The 26919-nt window shown below is 45.9% G+C and overlaps 1 protein-coding gene across 4 annotated transcripts in view; it reads left to right on the top strand.

The window, feature by feature from the left end:
• The window catches only part of NAV2 (neuron navigator 2), a 423984-nt gene that overhangs the window by 277684 nt on the left and 119381 nt on the right, over positions 1-26919 (top strand). For all 4 annotated transcript variants that reach the window (XM_070783121.1, XM_070783120.1, XM_070783122.1 and 1 more), the window contains one exon: positions 18676-18798. In XM_070783121.1, coding sequence (XP_070639222.1) covers positions 18676-18798 — 123 coding nt within the window. The remainder of the gene's footprint in view (positions 1-18675; positions 18799-26919) is intronic.

Raw genomic sequence — 26919 nt, 5'->3', positions numbered from 1 at the left:
GAAGGTAAGGACACCCGTACCTCTCTCTGTGGCTTGGCTTCCTTTGAACCTGGAAGCCTCCAAGCCCCAAGGACAAGTGTTACCGTGAGCAAAGCAAAGGTGGCCTTTTCTCCTCTACCTTGGAAGTTGCAGAGTGTCTCTTTCACCCAGCTGTGTTGGTCAAAGCAGTCACAGGCCTCCAGATTCACTAGAGGGAGTGTAGATCCCACCTCTCAGGGGCACCCTGAAGAAGACCATTCGGGGTGGCAACGTTGTGGAGCCGTCTTTGGAAAGTATATCTGCCCCATCCCACCCCGTGCCTTGTCCAGCATGCTGAGACACCCGGCCCTCCATGGTCCTCCATTGGAGGCTACGTTTTGTGAAGACAGAGCTTGTCTGTCTCACTGACCACGTATCTCCTGTGCCCAGCACAGTGCTTGGCACAAAGGAATCCCTCCTTTTCATGGGGAACTAATGAGGGATCTGCTTGCCCTGGCCCACGTCTTGTCCTCTCCACTGTCCCCTGAACGCCCATTCCTCCCCCACTGGCATTCTGGTCCTGCCACTCTGGACCACTGACCTTTTCCTTGGTGGATGTACCATGCGCTCAGACCTCTGTGCCTTTTACACGTGGTTGCTCTCTCTCTGTCCATAAATCCCTCCCTGCTCCGTTCCCACCCACCTGCTGCAGTCCTTTAAGAATCTGCTGAAGCTGGGAAGCCTTCCCTGACGATACCAGCAGACGTCAGCTTCCCTCCGGTGGGTCCCAAACAGCTGGTAATGCCTTGCAGATGGCTCATCTCGGTTCCTTTTGCTTTGTCTGTTTGTATAACTGTCTGTCCCCTAGATTAGTATATCTGTGAGCAGAGGAATTGTGTCTTTTCACACCTGCATTTCTAACATCTCCTGCCAGACCTGCTGTATATGCTTAGTGATGTGTTTGGAATGAAGGGAGAGAGAAAGAGGGTAATTATAACAGTGGTACCACTGGTACTGATGCTCCTGCTGTTGCTGCTAATAACGGCACCCAGTGGATTGCTTTTAATGTGGCAGGTGCTTTTCAGGCATTATATCATTGAATTCTTAGAGAAATCCTAGGAGGCCGATAACACTGTTATTATCCCCATTTTATACACATGGAAAATGTGGATAAAAGAGGCCACTTGTCCGAGGTCATCCGGCTACTAAGCAATACAGCCATTTTCAGGAAGCTTGAGGACTTGGTGCTGCCACCTGCTGGGTTTTAGGTTATAAAGATATCTCTCTATAAAGATATAAATCCTGCCTTCAGCTGGATTGGTAGGATAATAATGTGGGAAGTGACAGAGTATCTGCTGGCTAGACAGTGTCTCTTTTGTTCTTGGTGCCAGGTTTGAAGAAGTTCAGAATCAGGCAAGGGTTTGTTTAGGGAAGGGTGACAAGCAAGGAAAAGGGTTTGAATGTCATAGACATGTTCATAGAAGCTAGATCTGCTTGACATGGAAAATGCTTAGAAGAGCAACAGGTTCAAAAGGACCAAGCTGAGACTGTAGGTTAGACTTCCATTTTTTATTTCCTAAACACAAAGGTGACCATTAAAAAACATGCCGAAAATCAAAGCTATCCAAAGTGGGCTGGGCTCATTGTAAGAACGTGAGCCTCCTGTTCCTGAGAGTAATCAAGCAGAATCCGGAAACCTGTTTCCACGCGTTGCAGAAGGAATTGTTGCATGAGATGAGAAGCTGAGAGAAGGGACCTGTAAAAGTTCTTCCCAGCGTAAGATTCAGGGTGTTCGGTTCCCATGGAAATCACTGAGGTTCTAATAAGGATGGAGCAGAGCTGGGTGTTGGGCTCAGGAGAAGGTCTCTTTGACAAGCCAGGTTTCCGCAGGTCACGCTGGCCTGCGGGTGGTAGCCGGCACCAAAGCTATTCCTTCTGAAAATGTTCTCACACAAGCCCCCTTCAGATAAGCTCAGAAATCAGACCCGCCTCCTTCCCCGTCTGCAGGTTCTGGACTGGCGGCTTTTGGAGGGCCTGTAGAGAATCACTGTCAGCTCAGCGACTGCACACCTGCCCAGATGTTCCCTAGAGTCACACTCTCTCGGTTGTGTAATGAAATCAACAGGTTCTTAAAGTGTAAAAAGGTTACAGTATGGAGTAAGCTCGCTCTAAGGATGCAAGGTTGGGGGTCTCTGCTTTGCCCCTGCTCAGTTTGAATGACTATTTCAGCCTATCCATCTCTCATTCTTATGAAAGTAGAAACATTTGAACAAGTGGAAACCTCAGAAAGTCAGGGACCCCATTCCTTTGTCTGTGCAGCTGTTGTGACTGCGGCTCCTACAGCCGTGATGGAAGGTAATTCGAGTATCCTTGTAGACAACCAGCTTTTGCTTGATTCCCACTCCGAAGGTCCCTGCTCCAGGTTCCGGCTCCCTCTAGGCCCGCCCTTCCCAGCAGCGAGCTCCAGCTGCCCAGGGGGTGCCCCGCCCCTCCCTCCTCGCACCACCCGCGGCTCTGTCTGTCCCCAGGCTGGCCCGTTTGCCTGGATGCTGGACTCCTGGGTATCTCCTGCCCACGTGACCCCCTGAGCTCCAGCAGCTGCCTCGCTGGGGGAAGATGCACCCCTGTCCTTCGTGCAAACATGTCTGTGGCACTGTCCAGGTCCATACATGTTGAATTCGAGGGGTAGTTTTGCCTTTCCAACTGAACTCCCTGCTCCGCTGGTTTCACTTTTTACTCCGTTTTAGAAAAACCACAGACAATGGGAATTCAGCCACGGGACAACATGACTGCCTTCAGCTCCGGTTCAGGAGTCACTGAGAGTGGCACTGACATTGTTCCCTACACGGGGAACTCTGTTCATGCCATGCTGTCCCTATAATGGGACCTGTGACCCCTCCTTCCAAGCCTTTCTTACTAGCTTTCCCTGCGTGGGGGGCCCCCAACTTCCTAGAAGTCTTCCTTGAAGCCTTTAGCTAACCTAGCCTCTGTGAATATATTTAACTTTTCTCTAAATAGATTCAAGGATGTCTCACTTCTTTATATTCTCTAAATCCTTAAGACACATATTTTATTTATATTAAAACAACTTAATTCTGGGTTGTTATTTATTCTTTCATTTAGTCCACGAAGAACATTTGTTAGGTACCTATCTCAAGAGTTCTAATCACAATCTAGGGACTGTGGGCAGTGAAGCAAAAATATAAGCTCAAAAATAATAATTATGATAACCATAATTATAATAATACTGGTCCTACACTTATTGAACTTGTTGAGAGACTGGAACACAAGGAGATAAATAGATAAAACAGCTGTAACAAAATGGAAAATAGGGAAACCAAACTTCAGTTTTACTATAAAAGATTTGTTGAACATGATAAATTTATTGAGCGCAAAAATATATTAAAACAAAAAGACACAGCAGTGACTACTTCCTAGCTGTGTTTCCTTGAGTAAATCACTTAAATTCTGAGTGTCAGTTCCTCATCTGAGAAATCCTCAAACCAAGTAATCTTGCGGACCTCCCCCCAACTCCTGATCTAATATTCTGTTGTTCCGTAAGACTGTGTATTACAGGTTTTCTTCTTAATGCCTGGTTGCATTTAAAGTTTTAGAGGTACAACCTTTTCAGGTTGGTATCCTAAGTGGGAGGTGGGGAAGATGATTTTTTAAAAAAACATCGGATATTTCAACACCAAGATGATAGAGAAGGCAGAGTATGGTGAAATGAGACCGCTGCGTGTCAGTGTAGAGGTGAACACAGGGGTTTTTGAAATTCTTTCCCATTCTGGTTTATCATGATATTGAATACGGTTCCCTGTGCTATGCTGTAGGACCCCGTTGTTCATCCATTCTGTGTATAATGGTTTGCATCTGTTCTCCCCAAACTACCAAGCCATCCTTCCCCCGTGCCCCTCTTCCTTGGCAACCAGAAGTCTGTTCTCTGTGTCTGAGAGTCTGTTTCTGTAGATAAGCTTATTTGTGTCATATTTTCAATTGCACGTACAGATGTTATCATATGGTATTTGTCCTTCTCCTTATGACTTACTTCGCTTAGTATGATAATCTCTAGTTTCATCTGTGTTGCTGGACATGGCTTTATTTCACTCTCTTTTATGGCTGAGGAGTATCCCACTGTATATATGGACCATGTCTTCTTTATCCCTCCCTCTCTTGATGGACACTCAGGTTCTTTCCACGTCTTGGCTATCATAAATAGTGCCGTAGCGAGCATAGGGGTGCACGGATCTTTTTGAATTATGGTTTTCTCCAGATAAATGCCCAGGAGGAGGATTGCTGAATCATATGGCAACTCAAGCATGGTGTTTTAATCATTGAGGAGCACATCATTTGTTTTTTGGAGTTTGTACCACGTTGGACCCCAAGGCACATTTTGGAGTAGGATAGACTTTTACGAGCTTTGGTAGAAAAGGGCATTTTTCTGTGGCTCAGGGACTCAGGTATTATCTGGGGTATGCTCAGGTGGGGGCTGGGCTCCCTTTTTTTTTTTCCCAGTGGCCCTTAGTTTGTACATGAAGCCTTTTCACTTTAGGATTTTGTTTTGTTTTTAGGGTTTTTGAGAATTTCGACATGCCCTGTTTAAGTGATTTACCCAAGGAAAGGATTATGCATTGCAGCTGTTTGGGGGGAAGGGGTGGCACCCCAAAGAGGTAGCCATGAGATCTGCCTGCCATGGCTCAGGGCAGGGAGGGCCCTTCTGTGCTCTCAGCCACAGGCTGGTTCTCTCCATGTGAATGTATCCGGGGCTACTGTTGGGACTGTGCAACGCATGCTTAGATGACCTCACTTAATATGGAGGGCTGGTGCTTACACACTTCAGTCTGAACTCTCCAGAAAGAAAATGACTGGTTCCCCTCCTCACAAAACTTTAACTCAGTGTTTTTTGGATGTTAAAAAAAAATTAATATCCGTTAATGTAAAGGCAGCACACTCTGAATTGAGAGGAGAGGGGGTGTGAGAAAAAGATTAGGTGTGTCTTTAGAGAATCAATGTCTCTTTAGTAGTTCCACATGAACCAAAATTCTGCCAAACTTTATAGAATACTTTATAAAAAACATTGGGCCTTTTTAGTTGTTTGTTTAAAATGGTAGATTTATAACATCAAATATGCTTTTTCAAACTCCTGCCCCACCCCAGCTGCGGCCCACTCCCGTGGAGAGCCGCCGCTCCAGGCTGCCTGGGTTCTGATTCTGAAGGTGACTGGTGTTCATGGACAAATGGAAAAGTGCACAGGGTCGGGCATCCTGTGTTGTCAGCTGTTGTGTCTACTGAGCTTGCCGGATTTAGTGGCAGGTAATTCGAGTATCCTTGTAGACACTCAGTTTTGGCTTAATCCCTGTGTTTGAAGGCCAGAGGCCTATATACATATTTCTTTGTGGTTGGAAATATATGTATTGAATTCCATTTAGAGTGAGTGCCCAGAATAATGAGTTTCTTAATGAAACTGTTACCTGGTAGAAATTTATCATCTAAGACCACACAGTGAATCAATCCACTGTACATTTTATTTACTTTTTAAAAATATTTATTTGTTTATTTTTGGCAGTATCGCGTCTTCCTTGCAGCACGCACAGCTTCTCTTCCGTTGTGGTGTATGGACTTTCCAGTTGTGGCACGCGGGCTCAGTTGCCCCACCACATGTGGGCTCTTAATTCCCCAACCAGGGATGGAACTGTGTCCCCTGCATTGGAAGGCAGATCCTTAACCACTGGACCGCCAAGGAAGACCCCACTGTACACTTTAGATCCTTTGTAGTGGCACTTGGAGGTCTGTGTGAACTAATTTACTTGCTCCAACCCAAGGCTTCCTGGCAGATACCTTCTCATCCTACAAGTTGCCACTCGAGGGTTCCTTCCTCTAAGAAGCCTTTTCTGGCCCCGCGCCCTGGCCTGGCTCTTGCTGAAGCCCATGTAAACATTCACACGTCTGTTTCCCCCACCCAAACACTGAGCCCCTCAGGGTCAAGGAGTGGATCTGATTCTTGTATCCCCAGCACCCAGGCCAGCACCAGCCTTTCAGCAGGGGCTGCATAAATATTTATTAAACAAATGAAACCAGCTCAAAAGCGGGACCGTCTAGGATAGCAGCCTGCATATGGCTCTAGTGTGGTGCTCCCTGTGGCCCCCCAGCTGTTTGCAGAAATCTTTGCTGAGGCTGGGTGATAGTCCAAGGCCTGCTTTATGCCTCAGACTTCAGAAGAGCTTGCCTCCCAGTTACATTAGTCACCTTGGTCCTCCTGTTCTCAGTGAAAGTGAAAGTTGCTCAGTTGCGTCTGACTCTGCAACCCCATGGACTATACAGTCCATGTAATTCTCCAGGCCAGAATACTAGAGTGGGTAACTTTTTCCAGGGGATCTTCCCAATCCAGCGATCGAACCCAGGTCTCCACATTGCAGGCAGATTCTTTACTGTCTGAGCCACCAAGGAAGCCCCACCTGTTCTCAGTATTGCTGGGCATTTCTTTCGGGTGGGGTCTAGGTAAGACAAAGTGAAACGTACATGAACCGAAATTCAAGTGCCAGCTGGCTTCTCCTCAGTTTGATGGTAACTCTGGTTATTACTAAGGGGTGTCTACCAGGAACCAAAAGGGAAAGAGACTCTGGATGTCTGATTCCCACCACCAGGAGCTCTAGTTATCTTGGAAAGGAACACACAATTCAGAATGCTGGCACAGATTCTACCGACTTAAGGTGACAAGTGAATTTGTGTTGTAGAGAACTTTAGAGGTCGGGAGTCATGTCAGAAATCATGGGAATGATAAGGTGTAGCAGCAGCCAGAAAATTGGCAAGCATGTCCCAGTGCATAAGAAGTGCCTAGGAGGACAGACAGGTTCTCTTGAGCAAGCAGAAGGCTGTTTCAGGGTCAGGGCATCTAGTTATGATGCCCCTGCTGAGCCTTCCGCAGATGGCCCCGGTCCTCTGCGTTCTCTCCTGTCCCTTCCCTGTCTGGGCTTCCACAGTTGGACTTAGGCTTGCAAGTCCACAACCAAGTGATAATATTTTAGAAGGGCCGTAAAGTTCTAAAAACTCTTATCAGGCATTGATCTGAGATGGAGAGGCCATTAGGAATCAGGAATCGGGTACACTAACCATGCACGCGCTCCCATAATATGCAGGGCCAAGACTAGTTACTGTGAGGATTAGAAATTTAAGTTACTGTTACACTGTAGTCACGTTTTGGTGACTCTTGAGCTCTTAGGGAAACTGAGGTCAGTCTAGCTCACAGTTCCTCCATCCAGGGCTCCAGATTTAAGGCAGCATTTCTGAAAGCTTGATCCTGACTACAGGAAAATTATTTACCAGAGAAAGAAAGGAAGTATGGAAGGAAGGAAGGGAGAGAAGGAGGGATGGAGAAAGGGAGAGAAATTTACTTACATATCTGTTAAAAATATAGGTTTGGGGGAAGGGATGAATAGGGGAGACAGGACATCTTTAAGGCAATACAACATTACCTGTATGAGACTGTGATGATGGATACATATTATTATGCATTTATCAGAACCCTGAGAGCACAGTGAACCCTAATGTAAACTATGGACTTTGGTTAATAATATATCGATATGATTGATAATAATGTTAGTTGTTAGTATCAAATAATTATTAGTATCAAATAATAATGTGTCAGTATTAGTTCTTCAGTTTTAATAAATGTACCACATTGATACAAGATGTTAGGGGAAACTGGTAGTAGAGGGGAAGGAGTTTAATGGAACTCTGTATTTTCCTCCGTGAAATTTCTCTGTAAACCTCAAAATGCTCTTAAAATATAAGGTCTATTTAAAAATGCAGGGTTTGGGCCCCACTAATGGCATTCTGCATCTGTGAAGCTGGGGCCTTGAAGTCTGCATTTTTCTCAGGTTCCCCAGATGATTTGGGTATATTCTCAGGTTTGAGAATTCCTGGATATCAGTCAATCTCCTTTCACCATCTGTTTCATTCCAAGAAAGAGCTTAAAGGGGCTTTGTCTAGAGAGCTGTCTCCTGTGTGCTAGAATGTGTTTCATCTTTCAGTAGGTGGACAAAAAGCTTCCTGCTTGTGCTAGAAATACTTGCTGCGATCCCACACTGACAGTTGAACCACAATAAAGAGAATTCAGGCCAGACCAAATTCCAGACATGGGGACTGTCAAATTTCCAAAGCATGCAGCCTTTCTTCAGGAGGGTGCCCTGCCAACGCCCATTTAAAACAAGCATAGTTACAGGTTGTAATGGAAAATTTATGTGTGTATTTATTTCAGTGGGCTTCCCTAGTGGCTCAGTTGTAAAGAATCCGCCTGTCAGTGCAAGAGACATGGGTTTGATCCCTGGATCAGAGAGATCCCTTGGAGAAGGCAATGGCAACCCACTCCAGTACTCTTGCCTGGGAAATCCCTTGGACAGAGGAGCCTGGTGGCTATAGTCCATGGGGTTGCAAAGAGTCAGACATGACTTAACGACTAAACAACAAAAATTTATTTCAATAGGAGTGATAAATAAGGGTTAATTGTTGTAATCCTGGGCTCTCTGTGTGATTGTATATTTTATTAGTACAGTTACAGGATCCTTAGGCAAGTTAAACCAAAATGCTCTGGCAATCACGCTAGATGGAATTTTGTTAAGCTTGTGAAAATCCACGTTGCATCTTGCAGAAGATGCAAGAACTATAACAGCGTGTTGTCATCACCACGCAGGAATTTTACCACTTGCTCAGTCTCTCCTCCGCTGGAAGTTTGGTGGGGGCAAGCCCAAACCCACTGCAGTGATAAAGTAGAGTCTGTATGCTAAAATTCAAGGTGACTTGTGAGTTATAGCGATGCCATGTGCCACTGCTGTGTCCATTTACAGCAAAGACAAGTGAACACTTTGCTATTTGTAAACTATATATGTTGAGGGGACAGACCCAGCTGGGATCCACTTCTGCTCTAACTCTGCAGAGGGGCCACTAACATGGGGCCAGGTTGGGGTGGGTGTGGGTGAGCTAACTAGAACTGGATACTCATTTTGTGTATATGTGAGGTTGACCTCCACAGCTTTCACCGGTTTCTCTAAGGAATCCACAACTCAAGAAGATTTAGAAATTTCTGCTTTAGATAATGATCTCTAGACTATTTTTGGTTGTGTCAAAAAAGAGCTTGTTCCTCTGTGAGACGTTGTATTTGTTTTTTAAACATATATGTGCTTTCTCTCTGAAATACTGTGTATACTGTGATACCTGCCTATACCCAGGATTTACAAGTGACATGATAAGAAAGAAAACAGGAGCATTTTAGTTTTCATCACTGTGGGTCATCTTATGCCCCCCACTAGGGAGACCACTGCCTGAGGTCGTTGCTTTCCATTCTTTCATGCATATTAGAACCTCCTAGGGTACTTGTTGAACTGCAGAGTCTGATGCAGGAGGACTAGGGTACCATGGTTCTGTAAGTTGCCAAGTGATGCTGAAGCTGCTGGTTCAGCGGTGGGTAGAGGGTGAAGCAGGTGTTGATGTTTGTGGCATGACCCCCGCAGCGTGCCTTCTTCTCTCTTCAAGCAGCTTCGCAGCACCTGTCTTTTGGAAATACAGTCTATGACATCACTTTCCCCTAGTGACGCTTAACTGGGCCCCCTGGGACTCTCTGACTCCTCCTTCCCTCAGGCCTGCCTTTTCCTGCTCTTACCTCTGTCCCCGTGGCCTGCCAGGATTGAGCTCTTGTCTGACTAGCTTAGCAACATCTTTGCAGCACTCCCCAGAGAGGTGTGCTCTGGTGACTAAGTAGCCAGTGTAGGCTTCAGACCTCCTGAGGCCGACTCACTTCTGTCACAGGCTTGCTTTCCTGCTGCACCAGGGTCAGAGAATTGAGCCTGGACTTCTGGCTCGCTTCACAGCCAGGACGGACTCTGTAAGATGGAGTGAGATACAGATGAGCCATGGAAGAAGCGGGTGCCCCTGGAGCTGTGGATGCTCCAGGTCGGCGGCTGCTGGCCGTTGAAGGAACTTCCCTGCAGTGAAAGTGATGTCTGCCTGCCATGGCCCTGTTCTGTGCTCTGAGCCCAGGTGGGCACTCTAGGAGTGAGCGAATAATGGCAGATTCTGCTAGAGAGGGAAACTGAAGTCTCCTATCCTCCTTAAAAGTGCAAGATACAGCTTGGGGATTTCCTGGAGAAGCAGCCGTCCTAGAGTACAGTGGGAGGTGGTGCCCCATCCCTGCGCTGGGCAAACAGGTAGGAAACTGGTCCTGTGGATCTGCACCTCCTCCCCTCTGCCGGCAGGATTGTTGGAGGAGTTCCCCAAAAGACATGAACACCATAGAAATGTTTCTTGATTATTCGTGTTGCCTATCTGTATTATTTATGCATCAAATCTTATTATTGCAGGGAAACCTAACCAAGAAAGACACTCGAACCTTAGACTTTTTCTCCAGAGGCTGCCGTGGGTTTTGTTTCATTGCATGTCAGTTTGGGATGATCCATGATAGGGCTTCCCTGGTAGTTCAGATGGTAAAGGATCTGCCTGCAATGCCAGAGACCTGGGTTTGATACCTGGGTCAGGAAGATCCCCTGGAGAAGGGAATGGCAACCCACTCTAGTATTCTTGCCTGGAGAATTCCATGAACAGAGAAGCCTGGAGGGCTACAGTCTATGGGGTCACAAAGAATCAGATACAGCTGAGCAGCTAACACTCACACACACACACACAGACACACACACACACACGATAGAGAAGCAGCAGCACCGTGTTCTTTGATTAGGATTCACCTTTATCTGGTTTTTGTGTTAAAGCTGTGTAGTGGCTAAGAGCTGAGAATTGCTCTGTGATATGTTTCTTGTCATTGAAGGTGGAAGCAGTGGGGGGTGGCTTGGTAAATGTGTGATATTTGTCTCAGCTTTTATGCCTAAAAACTGAGGGCAAAGTGGTTCCCATAGTAACATTTTAGGTGCCTAAATTTTAGTGCTTCAGTCTTCTTATTTTGCTCGAGAGGAAAACTGAACTCTCATAAGTCTCCCAAAAAGAACACTGAAAAATTTAAAAATCTGGTTTTTTTTCCCCAACCATATTTTTGCGTTTCAAATATGTCTCCGCTTCAGCTCAACGTAGCAGATTGTTTTCTGTCATGAAATCAACTTTCTTCAAAAGGATTCGGGCGGCTTTGTTAGACTCACTTGTTGGTCTGTCCTTCTATGACCCAGAGTGGAGTTTATTCATCGCACTTCTAAGAGGCTCTAAACTAAAGGGATCCTTTTACAGGTTTGTCTAGAAACTCAATTTACATCCTAATAAACTTCAAATATAAATGTCAGGCCTTTTGTCATGGAGTGAAGAGCACTGTGAAAGCATTTGTTGTTTGAGGACTTGGCTGCTGCCAAAACTCAAATGCAAGGACTTTTCAGCAGCCCACATCATTTTTTTTAACCTTATACAACAAAGTATGTGTTGATACATGTGTTCATATATTTATATTGATGTTGGCAGGGAATAGCTTTTATGTATGCAATTCTTTTATTCCATTTTTCTTTGCTGTGTTCACATTTAAACCAAAAGTGTGTCCAAAAAACACAGACACGCTGCCATGTCTTTGAAGAAAAGTAATCACTTAGGCTTGATTCTTTTTTTTTTTTCTGTTTGTATTGCTTTCATTTTTTGCATCTGAGAGTTTTTCACTTTTTTATGTTGTGCTCTAATAGGAATACACTGGACTCAGTCAATGTACAAATTGCTTTCCCTTCCCTTCTCTTACCTCCCCCAATTCTTGTCAAAAAGTGATTTCCTTTGTGATTATTGAGAGCCCCTTTGTGTTCCTTATGCTCCATGTTGGGAACTTCAGGATCGAGGGGTCCTCTGTTCCCCCCGCTCTGAAGGTGGCTCATGCCAGTTTCACTTGTTCGACATTGGTGCCTCACCACGCACATTTCAAGGTGACGAGATCTGTCGACAACGCTGGAATCAGAATCTAGCGTATTTGTTCTGACAGGTCCTATGAGAGTCCAGAGCTTTTTCATAGCTCCCGTCAGTTACTCGGGATGCACCTATTCTGTTGATAAAGTTCCTTGTCCTAGGCATGTTGCCTTCGCAGGTCTCCTTCAGTTTGAGGGATGGTGAGGTCTACTCTGCAAGGCTGATCATTCCCTGAAGGTCTGGGGTGCCTCAGATGGGATCCAGACCAGTAGCATGTTCTGGAAAATCTACAGGAGGAAATATCAGTGAGACATTGCTCACCAAAAATAGAGTGTTGAATGATGGAGGTATCGAAAAGTCAGTGTTCTCTTTCAAACGAAAGCCTGAACCCATTATTCATGAGCTTACTACCGTCATGGCTTACCCAGCTTCCAGACAAAGGTCTCAGCCCCTCCTGGCCGCCAAGCCCTTCCTGACTGGGCCCCAGACCCCTTGCAGCCCAGCTCCTGTCTTTGTTCCTGCTGTTCTGGGAACAGTGAACTACTTGCCATCCTCTTACCTTCCTCCCAGCGTTTGTACTTGTCATCTATGTGCCTAGATGGATCCTCCTCCTTTGACTGGCAGACTCCTGTGCACCCTTCAAAGGCCAACTTAAACAGCATCCCTCTGTGACCTCCGTCCCCTGTGTGGGCAGAGCCTGTTGTGCATCTGTCTGTACTGTCCATCTATCTACTGCCGCTCATCATGTGGTAGGAGAGCTGCCTACTTACGTGTCTGAGAGCCTTGTCAGTTTTGAGCTTCACCAGGGCCGGGCAGGAGTGAGATCTCTGTAATCCCAGCCTGGCATAGGGCCTGGTACACAGCATTTGTGGAATTGGAGGGGAGGAGGGACTGCGGTGTCAGTACTCAGCGACACAGGCCGTCACTGCTGCTTAGAGTAACGGTTGTTCAGTCGCTAAGTCATGTCTGACTCTTTGTGAACCCATGAACTGCAGCACGCCAGGCTTCCCTGTCCTTCACCATCTCCTGGAGTTTGCTCAAACTCATGTCCATTGAGTCGCTGGTGGCATCCAATCATCTCATCCTGTGTTGCCCCCTTCTCCCCACTGCCTTCCCTCTTTTCCAGCATCAGGGTCTTTGCATCAGGTGGTCAGAGTATCAGAGTTTTAGCTTCAGCATCAGTCCTTCCAATGAATATTCAGGGTTGATCTCCTAAAGGGCTCCTGAGGTAGCAGACCCTGAGCATTATAATGTCTCAGTCAGCCCACCGTGGCCCTGTGGGATTAATCAGTAGTTCCAAGTATCCTGCAGATGAGGAAGCTGAAACTTGGAGAAATTACCTGCCCCCAAAAGTGACAAAGCTGGAATTTGAACCCATCTACCTGCACGGTGATCTTGACCTGTTTCATTGTCTTTGTCTAAAAAATAGAGATAAAATTAACACTTGCTAAGACTCTTTTGAAGATGTCAGGATTTCTGTGAGACACTTAGCACAGCATCCAGCCAGCATCAGTAACCCTTAGTACTTGCTAATAGCGATGCACACAAGGGCCCTCAGCTGGCATGAGGCTGGGGAGACTGAACCCAGGACTCACTGATGACACAAGCCATGCTCCCAGCTCTGATGTTCATGAGCCACCCTAGCCTTGAAAAGCAAGAAAAACACCCACAGACACCCTGGCTCTTTAACAGAGGCCCCTCCGCTCCATCCAGGGACCTCTGGGGAAGCAGCAGAAGGTGGAGGATAGTGTTGAAATCGTGCAGGTGCTTGGTGGCTTAGCCAGGACCCCAGCAAGCAAACATTAGGATGTTACCAGCACCTCATTAGGCTCCCGCACTAATGATTTATTTCCCCAAGGAGAAGGAAAGTGTGGCCCTGATGCTCAGGGATTTGGTCCCTAGATCAGCTGGTTCCCTTCCTTGTGACCTCAGGCAACTCATTGCATCTCCACCCAATGCAAGCCTCTGATAAAGCTCGCAAGATGGGACCCAGCCATCCCACCCAGCCTCCTGAGCCTTCAGGACTACAAACCTTTTCACCCTTCTGCTCAAGGGCTAGTGCAACACACCAATGACTGCGTCATCTCTAAATTATGCTTCCTTAAACTGAACTGATGAACGTCTATATTAATGTATTCAGTACGAAATTTGGGTTGAACCAAAGTATGTGTATTTTTTATTGAGACCAGAAGAGTTATTTAAAGATATATTCAGGGCTTTTTATACTGTATTTGGTGGAATCATAATTATAGAAATAAGAAATTTAAGTTCTTGAGTGTGAGGCTAGTTAACTTGCAGTGAGAGGACATAAAATTTATTTTGAATATTATTTTAAAAATTATGATTTAATACATTTTTACAAACCTATGGAGGATGAGGTAAATTCCCTCTTTTCCTTAACCACTTCTCCTGACTCCTCCCTCCCCCCGCCTCTCTCTTTCTCTCATACACATGCATACATCCATAAAATGAATGGAATAGATTTGTAAGGAAACTGGATTGTATCACGCTGGTAGCATTCAACTCTGGCTTCCAGTCTTTGGTCCATTTGAGAAGGCAGAGGATCCTGATTTATCCCTGACTCCTCCACTGGGGAGGAGTCATCTCTCTGCCTAAACAAGATCAGAATTCCCAGTAGCAGCTGCCAAGCTAAATTAGCCTATTCGGTCACACAGTCACATCTCTCTAAGGCCCCCCACCTTTATCAGTGGTCAGTTTTTGACACCTTGCACCTGGCAATACCAGGCTGGAGGCTGCAGCACATCTCAGCATTCCAGCTCTGGAAGCGCACCAACCTCTGCTCTTGGCCTTCACAGAAAGCCAGGGCTATATATGTGCAGGCCTCCATCTACATGTCCAGGTACGTGTGATTGCCCGACCGTGTGTGTTGTTTCACCAGCAGTAAAAAAAAAATGCAGCAGGGAAATGCAGGCTTTAATTAGTTTGTTTGTCCTTTGACAAGATCTCCCCAGTTGAAAAATTTTTGTTTATCTCTATGGCTGAGCAGGCTTTGCTAAAATCGAAATTAACTGCCTTGCTTAATGGTGCAGTAGATTGTGTTTTGAACAGCTTCCACCGAAATCTCCTTGAAAGGACATTTGATCTAGAAAGTCTAGCCTCTGGCAGAGTTACTGCATTTTGGTGTAGGTCCTTTTGTTCCTCCTTAGGCTAGTTGTAGGATGCACACATGGAGCTCACCACTGTATCTACTGGGTAGTGGGTGGATGGATGGACAGATGGGTTGACTGACAGGTGCTCAGTTGTGTCTGAACCTTTGTAGCACCATGGACTTTAGCCCATCAAGCTCTTCTGTCCATGGAATTTTCCAGGGAAGAAAACTGGAGTGGTTGCCACTTCCTCCTCCAGGGGATCTTCCTGACCCGGGGATCTTCCCGACCCGGGGATCTTCCTGACCCAGGGATCGAGCCCACATCTCCTACATTGGCAGGCAGAATCTTTACCACTAGTGCTGCGTGGGAAGCCCCTGACTGGCAGGTAGACAGTTCAATTGCCATATGACTTAGATGTCAAATTTTCTGACGTTTAAGAGGAAGGAAAACCTGTAATTGGTTTCCTCCCAACACGTTTTTGCTAAACTTCGCCCTATGACAGTGTCTTTGGATTTCATTCAACAAAAGCAATACTTGTTAAGCGCTTAGTATGTGTTAGGACGTGGAAAATAGATTTGAACAAAATAAAATAGTCCCTTCTCAAAGAGCTTACTATCTAGTGTGGGAACCAAGAATCAAAAAGTCATTACACAGGGTTTTCCTGGTGGCTCAGTGGGAAGGAATCTGCCTGCCAGTGCAGGAGATACACGTTTAGTCCCTGATCCCGGAAGAGCTCACACCCTGTGGAGTAACTAAACCCGTATACCACAACTACTGAAGCCTGAGTGCCCGGAGCCTGTGCTCTGCAACAAGAGAAGCCACTGCAATGAGAAGCCCTCACACCACAGCTAGAAACCCTTGCAGTCGCAAAGACCCAGCACAGCCAAAAACAAATAAATAAAAAAGTTTAAAGTCATTACACAAATCATTATTTAACTATAGCTATGATGGCTGGAATTTTTTGGGTTTTCTTTTTTCTTCTTTATTGAGGCCTAAGTCAAGTACCATAAAATTCTTTTTATTTTTTTAATTGAAAAATTTTTTATTCTTGGCTGCACTGGGTCTTTGTTGCTGTGCATGGGTTTTCTCTAGCTCTGGCGAGGGAGAATGGCTCTCTATTTGTGGTGTGCAGTGTTAGTCGCTCAGTCGTGCCTGACTCTTTGCGACCCCATGGACTGCAGCCCACCAGGCTCTTCTGTCCATGAGATTTTCTAGGCAAGGATACTGGAGTGGGTTGCAGTGGGTTGCCATTTCCTTCTCCAGGGGATCTTCCCAACCCAGGGATCGAACCTGGGTCTCCTGCACTGCAGGCGGATTCCTTACCGACTGAGCTACAAGGGAAGCCCTTTTCTTTGAGCCCCTTTTGGGGAGGGGGCAAGAATACTGGAGTGGGTTGCCATTCCCTTCTCTAGAGATCTTCCCGACACAGGGATCGAACCCGGGTCTCCCGCAGTTGCAGGCAGACGCTTTACCGTCTGAGCCACGTGTGCAGGATGCTTATTTACCGTGATGGCTTCTTTTGTCACAGAGCACGGGCTGCAGAGCGCAGGTTCAGTAGCTGCGCCTCGGCATAGTAGATCTTCCCAGAGCAGGGATCAAACCCAGTCCCCTGCATCGGCAAGCGGATTCTTATCCGCTAGACCATCGCAAGTCCCTAAAATTCATCATTTTAAAGTGTACAATTCAACCACAAACAACTGGTTTGACCGACTTCAACAGATATTCCGTTATGTTGGCTTTGTGATCATTAATGTCACAAATAGGGGTGAAAGGGGCCACCAGAGAAGTCGGTTCAGATGCGGTATCCTGGACGCTGCCCTAAGGGAGAGTTCTCGTGACCCGAAGCAGAAGCCCTCACCCAAGACGGCTCCTGTGAGAACTTTCTTCTGTGACCCTACTGGTTCTGGAAAACTTCCACAGCACCCTATAAGTCCATTTTTCTAAGATTATATTCCAGGAAGTTCCTAAGCTAGACATAGAAGAATCTCAAGTATTGAGAACCCTCAGGATCAATCCCATATATTCTAAAGCCAAGATACCAAAGGCAGTGAAACATTCCATGATGTACTGATAGCTCAGCTGACTGTTGCAGCAAAATAATCACTCATTCATTGGTCTTCTCACGCCCTGTTATTGGACTTAAAAAGTAAATCACTTGTATTTTCAGATGCGTTGTAAGTCTGATGGGGCCCATGGGGGAATTAAAGGGCTCTGAGTTTGATTTCTGGCTCTGCTCAAGTTTTGCTGTGCATTCTCCTCTGGAGATGGGGATGATGGCACAAGCAGTCTCCTCTGAGGGGTGTCTTGGAGTAACCAGGGTGGATGAAGTAGAGCTGCTTTGGACCTGAAGTACTGCCTCGTGCATGCATGCATGCATGCTCAGCCTCTCAGTCATGTCCGGTTCTTTGCGACCCCATGGACTGTAGCCCGCCAGGCTCCTCTGTCCTTGGGATTTCCCAGGCAAAAAATCTGGAACGGGTTGCCATTTCCTCCTCCAGGGGATCTTGCTGACCCAGGGATCGAACCCATGTCTCCTTCATCTCCTGCAGGCAGATTCTTTACCACTGAACCACCTGGGGAGCCAAACTACTTGCTACTGGTAGTTAATCTTTCAGGAGCTGATCTGATTGGTGGATAGTCAGTTATCTATGCAGAAAGGCTCGAGGGGTCTTCCCTTCCCATGACAACACTGATTTCATAGGAACATAGCTCTGTGGCATCAACCTAAAGTTTAGATAAGTAACATTACTGTTATTCAGAGAGCTGGGACACTCCCCTAAGACATCAGTATCAAAGGTGAAATTTACCATTGCACATACTTTAAGATAATCACTATTTTAATAACATCTTCTGTTTATGTGATCCTTTACAAATTATAGAGCACTTTGATACTCCTTATCTTACTAATTCCCATGCCCATCTGGTGACACAGGAAGACTGTGATATTCATAGAGTTTAGATGAAAAATCCAGAACTTGCCCATGATGACAAAGCTGGCTCTTGTATCCTCCATCTTTTCTTACCATCCTTCTTAAAATCTTGCCTGCTTTTTCCCCTATGCTGTTCTGTAATATTTTCCCCTATGATTTGCCAGTGACTTGTCAGTTCCCTTCAGAGTACTTAGGTAAAACACCTGCTTTTGTAATTGCTGACATTAAAAAGAATGTCACGAATGCATTTTTTCACTAGTTCCCTTCTGCTCCATAGATCCCTGTGAGTTTGGGTTAATCAATCTGAGTTTAATTTTTGCTAACAAGCTGGTGTGGAGAAGGCAATGGCACCCCACTCCAGTACTCTTGCTTGGAAAATCCCATGGACGGAGGAGCCTGGTAGGCTGCAGTCCATGGGGTCGCTAAGAGTTGGACACGACTGAGCGACTTCACTTTCACTTTTCACTTTCATGCATTGGAGAAGGAAATGGCAACCCACTCCAGTGTTCTTGCCTGGAGAATCCCAGGGACAGGGGAGCCTGGTGGGCTGCCGTCTATGGGGTCGCACAGAGTCGGACACGACTGAAGCAACTTAGCAGCAGCAGCAGCAACAAGCTGGTGATCCTTTGGGTTGAATCAGCTGAGTTATCTCTAGGCTGTGATCAGTGACAGAACCTCCGGAAAGCCTTGGTTCCTTCTGTCTTAGGGCACAAGATGGCCACGCAGGGCTTCTGGATATGAACGGCAAGATGGTCCATGAGTTGCCCTTAACCAGATATTTGCATCATCCCTTTCTCCTTTCAAAGGTACATGACCGATGGTGGACTTGGCCTCTACACCCGCCGCCTGAACCGGCTCCCTGATGGGATGGCTGTGGTGCGAGAGACCCTGCAAAGAAATACCTCCCTGGGCCTCGGAGACGCTGACAGGTAAGCCTGCTCCACTTGGGGTGGCCCAGATGTGGAGGTGACTCCAGTGGGGCCTGAGAAACGAGGGCAGTCATAGTGAGAGCCAACGTGTGCTGCTTTAACCTACCAGAGGCTGGGAGGCCTTGAAGCCAGGCCTGAGGTTAGGAGCTGGCCCAGCAGGTGGAAGAGGGCTCCTGACCGGCTCTCGCATCCTGCCTCTAGGTGGTGGATGATGGTTCTGACAGCAAGAACCCAGGGAGTTCAGGCTGGGAAACTTTTTGTTGTTGTTTTACTGTTGCTACTGCATCTTTATCAGTTCAGCAGGCCCTGGGGATCTGCTCTGCTTCCTCCAGTAGCCAGCTTTCTAGGTATTGCATCTTGGCAGGAACAGAGTCCCTGGTGATGCACAGAAGGTCTGTGTGCAGAAGAGAGTTCCCCTGGCCATGGCTGAGCAGGCTTCCCCCTAACTCTCTGTTGCCTGGTGACAAGAGGCAGGGCTTAACCATGTAGTTTATACACTGCATGCTGAGTGGTTGTCATGATTGGGCTTGACCAGTCTTCATTGCTTCAGAAACAAAGAAGAGCGTCAGAAAATTCTGTAATAAAGAAGAACATTTGGCCTACAAGTTTCTAGTCTTTGACACAAGCCGATTCTGTGACTATGAACTATCTGTTAAGGAAGGGGTTTAGGCTGTATGGTTTCCAAGATCCCTTCCAGCTCTGATGTGCTGTATTTCTGGATTTCAATACCCTTTAATGATCTGATTGTTGAAGGATTTTTTCTGGCATACTTGACCCCTTGCCACATCTGGGTTGATGAGACAGAACATGGAATTTAGATGTGAGCGGTTTGAAATCACTCTGTTCTTTTTGGAGGCGAAGACTCGTGTGTCAGAAGGCCAAATATTTGTTGCACCAAACCAGCTTCTTGCATTTCTCTTAGCAGGACATAGTTTCTAACAGAGAGTGAGATGACTTCTGTAGTTCCCTGGCTTCAGAGAAATAGGGCAGCATTATTAAAGAGACAGACCCTGAAGTTTCCCCCGGAAATGGAATTTGCTGAAAAGGAATCTTCACCTTCTCTTGGGGAAGACTTGGAGGCTTGGGCTGGTGTGAAGAGTGCTGAATTAGCTGTCAGGAACTTGGCACCTGCCCAAGGCCTAGGCTCAACTACCAACTCAACCATGTCCTTCTCAGAGTCTCCTCCACCTCCAAGGTATGATTTATACCGGAGAGGACTAGAGACTTACCACTACAGTGCCAATTCAAGTTAGCTTTTCCCCTGTGATTTCATTTAAAGTATTGGTTTAAAAATTCTATAGAAAGACAAACCATTTGAGAACTACTCTAAGGCTAAAACTCTCTATGACCAAAGTCTTTAGAGTAAATATTAGCAAAAGAAAAATCAGTTGTTGTAACACCCCCATTGGAGCGTTCACAACTAGTTAAATTATTTTGTTTATTGGTATTCTCTTGTAAACATGGAATTGCTCGGTAAATCTATTAGCATAAAGTGATGGCCTTACAAGGTACATTTCCCCTTGTAGCAAAAGCAGTGTCTGCACAGGCAGTTTAATTTAATGCTTCAGTGCAGGGTTAATGACATGATTACGGATCACAGCTGAGCCTGCTTTTGCCCCTGGAGGTGGGAGATTTGGGTTTGGGCTGAAAGACGGGCGGCATTTGTTTCGTTGCTCCAGCTCAGTCTCCACGGTTAACAAAACAGACAACAGTGTCTTCTGGTTTTCCCCAAACTGGAATTGCTCAGATGTGATCATTTAAGACTAAATGGATAATGAGCCAAGTTTTAAAGAAAGAATTCAGGTGGCTTACAAAAAAAAAGATTTAGTAATGCTCATAAATCTTCTATTTTATGTAAGTTTGGACCTGTAGGCAGTGAGATATTCTGTATTACTCTTTTTTTTTTAATACTGCACTACCATTTATTTTATTTATTTATTTTTGGCTGTGCTGGGGCTCCGTTGCTGCACACAGGTTTTCTCTAGTTGCAATGAGTAGGGCCCACTTTGCGGTTGAGATGCGTGGGCTTCTCATTGTGGTAGCTTCTCTTGTTGCAGAGCACAAGGCTCCAGAGCACGTGGCTTCAGTAGCTGTGGTGCACGGGCTTAGTTGCTCTGCAACACGTGGGATCTTCCTGGACCAGAGATCGAGTCTGTGTCCCCTGCATTGGCAGGTGGATTCTTAACCCCTGGACCACCAGAGAAGCTCCTATATTATTCTTGGATATGTTAAATTACTTTTTTCAAAGTTAGTGTAAACAGGCTGTAATAATGCTTTAGCTTTGGCTCAGTTGAAATAGTAGTAGATTGGTTTCTTCCAAATTCTTCATGTAAATGTGCATAGTAAGTCACTTCAGTAATGTGCAACACCTTGTGATCCTATGGACTATAGCCTGCCAGGCTCCTCTATCCATGGGATTCTCCAGGCAAGATAGTGGAGTGGATTGCCATGCCCTCCTCCAGGAGATCTTCCAACCCAGGGATCTAACCCGAGTCTCTTAGATCTCTTGCATTGGCAGATGGGTTCTTTACCATTAGCGCCACCTGGGAGGTCCTGTTCTTGTAAATCTTCCTAAAACTATGTTCTAAATGCTGCTGCTGCTGCTGCTGCTAAGTCGCTTCAGTCGTGTCCGACTCTGTGCGACCCCATAGACAGCAGCCCACCAGACTCCCCCATCCCTGGGATTCTCCAGGCAAGAATACTGGAGTGGGTTGCCATTTAATGAGTGTTCCACAAAGTGCAAGACTAACATTATTGGTACAGAAATAATTTTAAATGGTAGATAGGGAAATACTTCTTTTTAACAATTACATTTTAATTAAAAAAAAAAAAACAAAAACCTTGCAACTAGCATCTCAAACTTATGATTTTACACACATTTCTTAGGGTCACGATAGTGTACACTTGGAACAATTTAATGTAAAATATCAAGGAATAATATCACAGATGGTGTGCAGATATATTAAAAAATAAAAAGTACCATGCACATGGCTGCAGGCTAGGTCATCCTGTTCCTATCCCTAACTAGAAATATGTTGTTTAAGTAATTTAGACAAGTGAAAAAAAAAAATGCAAAGAACCTTTCCAGAAGTCTTCCCTTCTAACCTAAAAAAAGAGCTAAGATACTTCCATGAGTTTTTTTTTTTTAATAAAAAGCCCAGTCCTTAAGGATTCACACACAAGCAGTAAATTACATGAATTCTACAAAAGAAATAGGAAACAAACTAAGAGATGATTTCTGATGAGACCTCAGCAAAGGGATGGCAAGCCCACTGTGCCATCACTTACAAGCAAGAACATCACTGACCTTGGCCCTTCAGCCCCAGAGGACAGCTCCCAGGGAGGCCCTGAAGGACACCCACCCACCCACTCACCAGGCAGGCTGAGGCTGTTGGCGGCAGGATGTGGCTGGGGTATCTTCAGGGTTATTAAAAGTAACTGATAGGAATGTGTACTTTCGGAGCCTGGGAGACAGAGACCATGTCTGCTGGTGAGTCTCGTATGTCACCAGCCGGCTTCTGAGAAATAATAAATGACGATCGTAAATTCAGGATGCCAAGCCTGCCCTTGATCTCCTGTCGCTCTTTAGGATTGCCACCCGTGGGCTCTCGTTTTGACCTGATAGTCATCGGGGAGACTTTCAGCAAACTAGAGCCAGCCGGCTCTGAAGGAAGGATCAAAAGGGACAAACGGAGGTGGCTTATTACAAGCTCTTGGCCCCAGATGACAGATACGTAAAGAGAGCTGTGACATGGAGGTCTGTGGACTAGCAGGCTGGGAGGAGGAAGGGATACGACAAGGAGGGCCCAGGGGCTGAGCTCACAGTCACAGGGTTTGTGGAACTCAGGCCAGTTGCAGGCACTGCTGTCTCCTGGGAACCCGTCGAAAGTTCTTGAACTTCAGCAGGTTGAGTGCTTTCAAATATTAAAGCTCAGCTCTGGGAAAGTTTCCATTCTCAGGTCCCTTTCTCTGTCCCTTGAAAGCACGCTGTGGCCCTTCCCTGCATGCATAGTGCCGTAGTGTGCAGTGGGTTGAGGCAGTTAGATGCTCCCCTCAAGGTCACGTACCTGTCACTGACAGCACGCAGAAGACAGAAGCCAGGCTCCTGTGCACGTGGACCCCGAGCAAGACTTTGCAGTTACTTGGTAACTTTCTTCTCAACCCTTAAAACACCAATTGCTTTTGTTCATTTGGTTTAGTCACTAAGTCACGTCCGACTCTTCTGACCCCATGGACTGTAGCCTGCCAGGTTTCTCTGTCCATGGGATTTTCCAGGCAAGAATATTGGACTGGGTTGTCATTTTCTTCTCCTGTGAATCTTCATGACCCAGGAGTTGAACCCAGGTCTCCTGTATTGCAGATGGATTCTTGACTGACTGAGCTACAATTTAGGTAGTAAGAAAAAAAAAAACCAACTAATGTCATATGGTAAAACATCAGCCTGAGACTTGAACAAAAATGAAAATTTCCCTCTAACATCACCAAACATAAAGGAGAAACTATTTTTTTTTGTTGTTTTTGTTTTTTTTCTTGTTAAATTACAAGATTTTCTTTGCCCTCCAAATTCTGTACAGTTTACTTATGGAGATGGCTTTTCAGTTGGGCTTCAGTCATTGTACAACTTGACTGTGCATTTGGGACCCAGGCCTCAGTGCTCAGACCCATCCCAGCTTCAGCTTGAACAGGGAGTCCTGCAATTTGAGGATATGACTGTACAACCTGGTATCTGACCAGCCTGCCAAGCCAGGCCCCCCTCCCTCACTGGGAGTGTCGCAGGATCTTCAAGCCCAGGACTCTGCTTGGCTTTGTGATTTGTGTGGGACAGCTTGGCCTCCTGGCACCCAGAAGTGCATTCACAGATTCGGGCCCGACTTGGAGAGAGAAGGTGAATCCAGGACAGAGCTCCCCAACCAGCAGCTGGAATTGGTAGGCGCCCTCACCATGTGAGGTGAGCTATTTCTTAGGCATCGCCCCTGCTGGGATATGCAGACTGGAGGGAGCACCGAGGGGAACTTCTCCCATTGTCTTCCCTTTCAAGCCTGGGATAGGGAGAAAAACAGCCCCTCCAGAGACACCCAAGACCTAATCCCAGCACTTGTGAATATTTTATGACTTGTGGCCAAGGGAATAAGTTTGCTTCGTGCATGCTCAGTCATGTCCGACTCTGTGTGACCCCATGGACTGTAGCCTGCCAGGCTTCTCTGTCCATAGGATTCTCCAGCAAGAATATGAAAGTGAGTTCCCAATTCCTCCTCCAGGGGATCTTCCCGACCCAGAGATCAAACTCATGTGTCCTGTGTTGCAGGTGGATTCTTTACCACTGAGCCATCCGGGAAGCCCAGTAAGGTTGCTTATCAGCTGACGTTTTAGATGGATTGCCCTGGGTTATCCAGGTTGGCCCAGTGTAATCACAGATCCTTAAAAGTGGAAGAGGCAGGAGAGGAGGGCAGACTGATGAGGTCTGAGAGGTACACCGTCCATCCTGGTTAGCTTTGAAGATGAGGGAAGGGACCACAATCAAAGAACACAGGTTGGGTGGCCTCTATACAGAGAAGGCAAAGGAACAGATACTCCCTGAAGCCTCCAGAAATGACCTGAGCTCTGCTGACATTGTGAGTTCAGTCGTTGGGACTCAACTCAGATGAAGAACTGTAAGATAGTACATATTTATTATTTTAACCCCCCCAAGTTTATTATAATTTGTTATAGCAACAATGGAAAACAAATACAAACTTTTATCAGAAAATAATAATAACAGGTATAGTTGCCATTTCCTGATGGAGTGCTATATGCCAGGAACTGTGTCCAGCACCTTACAAACATTTGGTCATTAATTTTTAACCTTGACCCTTTGAAAGGAGTTATTATCCTAGTTTCATAGACTTGAGTCTGTGAGAGGGTTCGTAAACTCACTGCAGGTTACATGCACACCTGACTGGCTGGTGTCCGAGCTGGGACTGAAACCCAGGCCCAGCAGACCCCTCCACTGCCAAAGGCTCTAACCACCTACCATCTGGCCCACTCATCTGCTCGCTCAGGGAGCCCCCTGTGCGTGGATTCCTCTTTAGCTCTAGCCCTTCTCTCGGTGTCATCTCATTGAATGAGGCCCTGCTCACTAAAAATGTAAGCAGTGCCCAGATGGCTGGAAAGGTGAACTCCATCCTTCAGGGACAACGGACAACAGTCTGCACTAGAGGGAAGAGGAGATGCTTCTTACCTGCTCTCCCTGCATCCCAGACTTTGCACCCAGGGACGCTGCAGATGGGCTGACCCTCATCCTTTATCCTGTCGTGATCTCAGGCCTCAAGGAGAAGGCCCTTTCGTTACTTATGGAGGATAATTGCTTAACAATGTCGTGTTGGTTTCTGCCATCAGTTCAGTTCAGTCGCTCAGTCGTGTCCGACTCTTTTGTGACCCCATGGACTGTAGCACACCAGACTTTCCTGTCCATCACCATGTCCTGGAGCTTACTCAAACTCATGTCCATCAAATCGGTGATGTCGTCCCCTTTTCCTCTCATCTTCAATCTTTCCCAGCATCAGGGTCTTTTCAAATGAGTCAGTTCTTCGCATCAGGTGGCCAAAGTATTGGAGCTTTAGCTTCAGCATCAGTCCTTCCAATGAATATTCAGGACTGATTTCCTTGAGGATCGACTGGTTTAATCTCCTTGCAGTCCAAGAGATTCTCAAGAGTCTTCTCCAACACAACAATTCAAAAGCATCAATTCTTTGGTGCTCAGCTTTCTTTATAGTCCAACTCTCACATCCATACATGAGCGCTGGAAAAACCATAGCTTTGACTAGATGGACCTTTTTTGGCAAAGAAATGTCTCTGCTTTTTAATATGCTATCTAGGTTGCTCAAAGCTTTTCTTCCAAGGAGCAAGCATCTTTTAATTTCATGGCTGCAGTCACCATCTGCAGTGATTTTGGAGCCCCCAAAAATAAAGTCTGCCACTGTTTCCCCATCTGTTTGCCATGAAGTGATGGGACCAGATGTCATGATCTTAGTTTTCTGAATGTTGAGTTCTAAGCCAACTTTTTCACTCTCCTCTTTGACTTTCATCAAGAGGCTCTTTAGTTCCTCTTCGCTTTCTGCCATAAGGGTTGAGTTATCTGCATAGCTGAGGTTATTGATATTTCTCCCACCAATCTTGATTCCAGCTTGTGCTTCATCCAGCCCAACATTTCTCATGATGTACTCTGCATATAAGTTAAATAAGCAGGGTGACAATATGCAGCCTTGACGTACTCCTTTTCTTATTTGCAACCAGTCTGTTGTTGCGTGTCCAGTTCTAACTGTTGCTTCTTGACCTGCATACAGATTTATCAGGAGGCAGGTAAGATGTTCTAGTGTTTTCATCTCTTGAAGAATTTTCCACAGTTTGTTGTGATCCTCACAGTCAAAGGCTTTGGCATAGTCAATAAAGCAGAAGTAGATGTTCTTCTGGAACTCTCTTGCTTTTTCCATGATCCAGCAGATGTTGGAAATTTGATCTCTGGTTCCTCTGCCTTTTCTAAAACTAGCTTGAACATCTGGAAGTTCACGGTTCATATACTGTTGAAGCCTGGCTTGGAGGATTTTGAGCATTACTTTTCTAGCATGTGAGATGAGTGCAGCTGTGCAGTAGTTTGAACACTCTTTGGCATTGCCTTTCTTTGGGATTGGAATGAAAACTGACTTTTTTCAGTCCTGTGGCCACTGCTGAGTTTTCCAAATTTGCTGGCATATTGAGTGCAGCACTTTCACAGCATCATCTTTTAGAATTTGAAAGAGCTCAACTGGAATTCCATCCCCTCCACTAGCTTTGTTTGTAGTGATGCTTCCTATGGCCCACTTGACTTCAGATTCCAGGATGTCTGGCTCTAGGTGAGTGATCACACCATCGTGATTATCTGGGTCAAGAAAACCTTTTTTGTATAGTTTTTCTGTATATTCTTGCCACCTCTTCTTAATATCTTCTGCTTCTGTTAGGTCCATACCATTTCTGTCCTTTATTGTGCCCATCTTTGCATGAAATGTTCCCTTGGCATCTCTAATTTTCTTGAATCTCTAGTCTTTCTCATTCTTTTGTTTTCCTCTATTTCTTTGCATTGATCACTGAGGAAGGCTTTCTTATCTC

The sequence above is a fragment of the Bos indicus genome, chromosome 29, assembly GCF_029378745.1.
Source record: "Bos indicus isolate NIAB-ARS_2022 breed Sahiwal x Tharparkar chromosome 29, NIAB-ARS_B.indTharparkar_mat_pri_1.0, whole genome shotgun sequence".
NCBI lineage: Eukaryota > Metazoa > Chordata > Mammalia > Artiodactyla > Bovidae > Bos > Bos indicus.
The sequence above is the reverse complement of the archived record's forward strand: the minus strand, read 5'-3'. Positions and strand labels throughout refer to the sequence as shown.